This window comes from Leptidea sinapis, chromosome 31 (assembly GCF_905404315.1).
Source record: "Leptidea sinapis chromosome 31, ilLepSina1.1, whole genome shotgun sequence".
Classification (NCBI taxonomy): Eukaryota; Metazoa; Arthropoda; class Insecta; order Lepidoptera; family Pieridae; genus Leptidea; species Leptidea sinapis.
In genome coordinates this window covers 8,660,581-8,668,217 of record NC_066295.1, presented here as the reverse complement: position 1 = coordinate 8,668,217, position 7,637 = coordinate 8,660,581, and the positions used below count along the sequence as shown (strand labels likewise).

The following is a 7,637-nucleotide window of genomic DNA, read 5'->3' as shown; positions in this document are numbered from 1 at the left end:
CACTGCAACCCTCAACCTGAGACAATTCCAAGATGGTATTGACCAATCTTTGAACCGGAACATTTAACACAACTATTTAGAATCCAAATTGGTATTGTAGCACACCTAATCCAATGTAGTAGCACATAAACACTGCATATACAGTTACTTCTACTTATACTAAATAATTAAAGCCAATAACTACTGAATCAAGAATAAAACTCAAAATTGTTTATAAGTTTATTGTATGAACTATAACTAGAGGTTCTTGTTTATTGTATGACCTATATTAGTGGTTGTTGACACATGATATTCGCAAATGATTGTTCTGAATAAAACACATGGGACTTTTTGGGAAACAGCCTGACATGCTTATATTCAAAAATTTGTATATTTTAATAATTTCAAGACTTCTACACTAATCCCTTACGAAAAGTTATACATATGCCAGTTAAAAACAGTTGATGGTTAGTTTAAAAAGTAAACATTGAAAAACATTCCACTTAATTTTATACTACTATATTTTACAAAAACAGTAAAAAATCTGACATAAAACTGGTTTAGGTTTGCTAAACACATTCTAAAAGAAATGTATTTAGATATTATTTATAAGAGTAAATTTAATATAAAGGTTATTATTACAATACCATTTTAAAATTAGTATTTGGATCATGTAACATGAGTAATGCAAGACTATGTCCAAATAGTTATTAATCTATTATTAAATGTCACAATGTTATCAGCTCTTAAATAGTCAATAAACCAATATTGTGCAGCAAAAAATTCACATCAGATCACTCTAGTTGCATTAATAATATCAATGATATAATAACCTCACAAACCAATTCACATTTCAGTGTATACTAATAATTTAACAGAATATGATGTAATTTGGGGGTGGTATTTTCAAAAAAGATAGAAACATATTGTTATTTAGATGTCTTAACATCTTTAAAGGTTGAAAGTCCAGATCGCAATCCTCAAAATATCCACACTTCATTAATTTGTAAACTTTAAACTGATTATCCTTAAGTATCACTCGCGTTGTATTGGGATGCACAGTTTGAAACATTTCAATCGTGACCATTCATTTTAGCATGTGACACATTACCATTGACTAAGTTTGGTTGTCTGATTGTTTTCTGTAGGACGTGTGCATCTGCTGGTTCTATCCGTTTGTAATAATGCTCTTTTGTTTCAACAATCTCAAAAGCAAACTTTTGGTAAAACTCTATTGCACTTTCATTATTGACTTGAACATGTCTAAAAAGATAAAAGTAAGTATAATACAATGACTTATGGTGGACATTGAACAGTTTACTTATCAATTACATACCACTTAAAAAAAATTTAAAGATCATTTATATTATATTCGCTAGTGGCAATAAAAATAATCTCTATAAGAAAAGAATAGGATTACAAGTTACAAGGTTATAATTCAAAAAAATGTATTACTTTACATAATTTAAGCTAGCAGAGAGCTGTCAATTAAATGATATACTTACAAGAAAATACTGTCAAAATTTCCATCTTGTTCCACATATTTCAGCACATGTTCAACCATCATTGTGCCAATACCTAATCTTCTATATGGATATAAACAACCCAGGGTCATTATGTATAATCTCCTTGAGTTTTCCGATGTATCTATTCTACAACACACTGCTCCAACCACAATATCATTGTAATAAGCCAATTTTGCTAGCTCGCCAGCTTCTAGTACGTCTTTGTAAAATTTGTCATTGTATGAAACAGGAAACACTACTGTGTTTAGCTTCTTTAGTTGCTTTATATTATGTGGTGTTACATCGCCGAGTTCTATTTTAGCCCTGCAATAAAGTACAATGTTAAATTTCGTCAATGCTTTTCAATGGATGAACACTAGACGGCATGGTCAAATTTTGCTGAAAGGTACAAAAAACGTCACAATAAATAAAAATATAATGCACCTAGTCATTTTTTCCCTATTTTTTTTAATATTTTTACATTAAATTTAAAAACTAATCTACACCACGGATTTACACGAGTTCACTCCCGCCATCTACTTCACAATCATAAAATATTTTAAACTACATCCAATCTGAATTCTCAATTCTGAATTCTGAATCATCATCATGACAACTGTCAAGTGTCAAGTTGGCAACTAAATCATATCATACAGCTTTCATACCTTTTTCATACAGATGCCCTAGTAAAACCATAGACTGAATATAGTATATACTAACATATAGACGAACTGACAGCCCGATAATACTTGAACAAGTTACCAATGACGTTCTATACATATATGTATAGAATATACTATACATATCTATTCATATTTCATAGACAATTCACGTCAAACAAAAACAAAGCCGAAATATGGCACTTAACACAAATTACACCAGCTTACTGACTGACTGAATTGACTGCCATATCTATACATTTCTGCGTTTACTCCAGTTCTTTAAAATATTATAGGTCAATTGAATTTAGAATTGGACAGTGACATCAGTGGAATAGTAGTTAAGGATTTTTTTGACCCTGACGAAAAAGGAGGGTTGCTGTTTTACGTTTGTCAATCTGTCCCTATTTTCTGATCAAGATCTGTTTGTGAGAGGTTTTATTACGCTTTTAATCAAAAATCACACCCATACTATTAAGGCTAAAGTTTGTATGTTTATTATTGGTTTGCGTGTATATTTGTTACTACTTATCACTCTAAAATCTTAATGGATTCGGATCCACTTAGTTAAGGTACCTAATGAGAGAAACAAAAAGTCAAATATAATATTTTTATCTGCATAAAATAATTCGGTAAATTGGTTAATAAAATGTTACATTCCCTGAAATAGATTTAATTTGTTAAAAATTGTCATTTAGACTTGGACATCTTTTCCAGGGTATCGTTTTGGCATAGTATGTAGTGTACGTGTAACAAACCGTATGACTTATTGCTTAGCATGGTAAGCACTGAATTGTGCACTGAATACTCCGCCTTCTTTTCACGTGATTGACCTAAGAATACGTCATCAGTTGCGATGTCCTTGCTCAAACTATTTTCGAGTGGAACAACGCTATAGATGTGAGCGACATGACAATACCAGGCGGAGTATATTATTATACCATCATGCTATGGAAGTACGCAAAAGAGAAAAAATGAGCTGTATGCACATCAGTCAACAGCTGTCTGATCTTTTTAACGTTAAAAGCTGCAGAGCTTAATTTATATGTGGGCCCCACTGTAGTAGTTAGTATCTTTGGTAATGCCATGAAAAACAGTCTAATCTACTAATCCCATAGTTTTGGTTTCTAGTATTACGTAAAACTGTGTTTGTTTCACCTAGTTTGGTATTTGAAATCGAATACTATTTAACAATAGTATTACTATTTAACAGTAGTATTATCTAGCATTTCGCTATCCACTGTATTGTCTTTCCGTTTTATTTTGAATAAAAGTGACGTATCATCAGCGAATAAAACTGTATCTGCAAGTTTCTCTATCATAAATGGAAGATTCTTAATATACTTAAAAGGGAAACGGGCTAAGGATCGAACCCTGTAGCAGGCCTATCTCTACATTGGAGTATTATACTTCAAATATCTACATACATATAAGTAATTTTAAATTACAATACTAATACCTATCAAATCCTTAGGAATTTAGCATTATCATATTCTAAATGTATACAAATAAATTAAAAAATACACCTCCCATTACATTTTTTCACACCAGCTTACAATAATTTGTTCATTATTTACCCGATTATGCGTGAACAATTTTGATTAGTCAATGTATAGCTAGTGGTCTATATTTAAAAAAGTGTGTGCGTGTAATCTTTACGCGCGATTGAAGTAAAACTTAGTAGTAGTAACTTTAGGAATAATTAACAGATACATGTATACATTAATTAAAGCCGTGCTACCAACTAAGCACTCACGTATTGCTGAAGATCTTGGAGCTCTTTTATTCTTATTTATTGATGAAAGAGTTAAATCTTCCTAGGATTGCACCATTTCATTTAACTGATTATTATTTTTATTTTATTTAATATTCATTAATAGCACTTGCACGTTTTAAAATTTTCATTCATTAAATAAAATAATTGAAAATAAGAAATTGAAGGTTACATTATTAATTACCATTTATCAATATGACGTTGTTATTCAATATTAACGAATATGGCTGTATGGGCTTGAACCCTTTGCCTGTCCTAATAATGTACGAAGAAACCAAATACCGGATAGTTCACTTGCCGTAGCGGACTTCCGGTTCCGTTACACTGTCATCCAATTACCTCGTAGTCGCGCCTAAAGAACTTTTACATCAAAAAACAAATGACAAGCGTGGCTAACTATTTACGACTTGTTAAGCGAAATCGGTTACAGTAACAATGGATTCATTTTTCTTCTGTATCTTGCTACGTGTCCGTTAGAGATGTTCTTCTCTTTGTTCTTCTAAAACGTATTGTTGTGTCCTTAGATTTTCTTCTGTGTTGTATATCGGTTAGAAGTCCCGCCACCTCATGTTTTGCAATATCATTTTTCAAGGTTTTACCGTTACTAGAGTTCGACCAGAAACTAGCTTACTCGGCTCTACTTTATGTACGTCGCAGAGCAACTGTTATGGTTTTATTAGAATACCAAGGTTATTCTTAAAAAAAAACACCCACCTTAACTCTATTCTTGGCAATGTATCTCTGCAGATACATCAAAATTTATTTATTTATTTATTTATTTATTGACACACCAACAGCATTACATACAAAACATTAAAAATAATTATGGTCTTATAGGTTTATAATCTGGTATGAATGCCAGTTACTGGTGCATACACCACTCTCATTGCAAGACATTAATTAAAATACAAAATACAGTTCGATTTGAAAAATTCTCAGTCTATCATTTTTTCGCTAAAACAAAAAATATAAATGAAAATATTTAGATGGTTTTTATGCTTTTCGAACGTAACTTTTTTTTTTAAAGTAGGCAACACGAGTGAACTGTAAAACCACTTTAATTTTCAACGGACGTCATGCTCCCGCGCACACAGATAAGAAAAATTTAAAAAATAATGTATTTTATGGTTATTAAAAGCATGTTTTTGTGAATTTATAAAATATAATTGTTTTTCTAATAAATTAAATAATTTGCAGTATAAATAATCATCTGGTTGGTGGTTTTATTCACATTTTAAATGTGTGTATCTCGTCGTGCACATTACCAAGTGTCCTACAGTTTTGTGTTCATTTGGGATGTACCTCGTAGTACACACTGTCAAATCCAAAACCGATTCATTATGCTTACAAAAGTTAGCTTATTTTCTGTTTTCTTAGGTAAATAAGTTGTATGTGCTTTCAATGGGCAGAAAAATACTTGCTTTAGTCCCAGAACCCAATCAATCATCAAATGATGAGGAAAATTCGGAGTCTGACTGTGAATTTGGCAATATTAGTTTTCAAAAGCACTTCAGTAATGGATCTTCACCGAATCCTTCGCTTCAAAATCTTCACTTACTTTCTGACGGTGAATGTGACCTTAGAAAAGTGCAAACGATATTTGATTCCGGCCCTTCAGTACTAGCACAACCACTTATTGGAACTATTTCCCTTAACTCTTCAGCTCAAGATTCTCTTCTTGCATCCATTCCTCCGTCACCAAAAGACCTAGGGTTAACCGAATAGTACCGGTTACACCTGAGCCATCGCCACCTACAGTAGTAGCATCACCATCATCATCCAACATAAAGAATACGCGTTCAAAACAGCCAAGATTTACTGTTAAAGACAAGCGCCCATAAAAAGGAAGCATTTAAATTTCTATTGGATAAACAAGACACTTGAACAAGAGCTCAAAACGCCAGTTGGTCTGCTGTCATCTGTCCTAAAATTATCAGGCACTGCAACGCACACATGGGAGGTGTAGATCTTAAAAAATTAAATTCAAGTATTTTTAAAATTCTTACATATTGCCCCGTCTAGACATGTTCGTTGGATGACTGTAGGGGAGAGTATCTTAAAAAAAAGTATTTAAAAAATATATTTCCAAAAAAACATTCGATAAAAGGTTGTATAAAAAATATTAAATAACAGTCATCACGTACACTATACATTAAACACTGTATGGGCAGTTTAGCCTTCATACATAAGCTATACATAAAAATCTTACGCTTTGTTTAACGTTATGGACGTTTTTTGCCGGCCCCTCCCCTCCGAAACGCCCTATAAGAAAGTTCGTTCCAAAAATATATCTTTTTTTTTTATGGAATAGGAGGAAAAACGAGCGTACGTGTCACCTGGTGTTAAGTCATCACCGCCGCCCACATTATCTTGCAACACCAGAGGAATCACAAGAGCGTTGCCGGCCTTTAAGGAAGGTGTACGCGCTTTTTTTGAAGGTACCCATGACGTATCGTCCCGGAAACACCGCACAAGGAAGCTCATTCCACAGCTTTGAAGTACGTGGAAGAAAGCTCCTTGAAAACCTCACTGATGATATCCTAACTTGTGGCGTGTCGAGCGAAGGTGGAATTCGGCGGCAAGAATCAGGCTAAACAGCACTTCGGAACACTCCCCGTGATAAATGCGGTAGAAGACACACAATGAAGCGACGTCTGCCATCTTACAATAACAAATCGTCCTATTCCACTAGTATTGATTTGGGGAGTTTTGAATTTGACTGAATCGCAACACTGAAAAAATGGCTGGAAAGAATCGTCGTTAGATAACTGTTCCATCATATTTTAATCGATCCCTATAGTCTGGGGCACACTGTAATCGCGCATTTTGTAATTTACTTGGTCTACGAGTAAAACTAACTAACTATATACTAATTGTAGAAATGACATGTAAGAAGAAGAAAGAAAGAAAAAAATGTTTATTGACGTCATTACATACATTCTGATAATAGTTCTTAAAGTTATACTATTTTAATTATGATCTAATGACGCCAATGGGCCCCCAACTCAGCATAGTTGTGGTTTGGAAAGAATCCACAACGCTGGTCTTCCGTGGAAACCCAGAGAGCGCTAGTAACGCGCAGTCCTATCACACGAAGGTGTACAAACTATTAATTCTGTATGAGCACAGAGCACAAAAAATAGTGAAACTAGGATCTAAAATTAATACTAAGGAATTTTTTTTTTCGGAACAATACAATTAAACTTGAATTGAACTGCCCATTGCCACTCAAAACAAACTAAATTTTTTAAATATTTTAAATTGATTTTTGGACATTAATGAGGTATTTCTTGTATTTTAATTCAAATAACCCTAAGCTAACGCAATTCCGTATGGGAGGCGGGATATTATTCCAACACTTCGTGGAAGCATACCGAAAGCTGCAAGGAAATGCAGTTGTACGGTGTTTTGGGCAAACCAAACATATAGCCATACGCACCTGGCGTCGTGAGAACTCCAATTTGTGGAACAAATAAGGTGGTGTACGAGTACGCACATAGTTAACAATAATCAATATCATAGTTAATAATAATTGGTCTGAGATTTATTCACATTTCCATTGTAAGCTTATTGTAAACATAGACTTAGAATAATATACTGGCATTTGACAGCTTGTCAAAAGATGATTGAAAATGATATTTCTCACTGGCAGCTTAGGTTAACAGAGCGCGAAATTTAAAAGATAAGTATAATTCTTTTGTTTCTGTCAAACATTTTTGT

General features: G+C 33.2%; 1 protein-coding gene across 1 annotated transcript; it reads right to left on the bottom strand.

The window, feature by feature from the left end:
- Positions 1-205: 205 nt before the first annotated feature.
- LOC126974148 (probable N-acetyltransferase san) lies at positions 206-2,095 on the bottom strand. Its single transcript, XM_050821585.1, has 3 exons — positions 1,929-2,095; positions 1,485-1,808; positions 206-1,242 (listed from the first exon to the last, which is right to left on the bottom strand). The coding sequence occupies exons 1-3, from the start codon at positions 1,934-1,936 to the stop codon at positions 1,053-1,055; spliced, it is 522 nt and encodes a 173-aa protein (XP_050677542.1). The 5' UTR covers positions 1,937-2,095; the 3' UTR covers positions 206-1,052.
- Positions 2,096-7,637: the final 5,542 nt, after the last annotated feature.

Coding starts and splice junctions, on each gene's coding strand:
- LOC126974148 (XM_050821585.1), bottom strand. Junction 1,243..1,484: donor AATTTTGACAGTATTTTCTT/GTAAGTATATCA, acceptor TTATCTTTTTAG/ACATGTTCAAGTCAATAATG.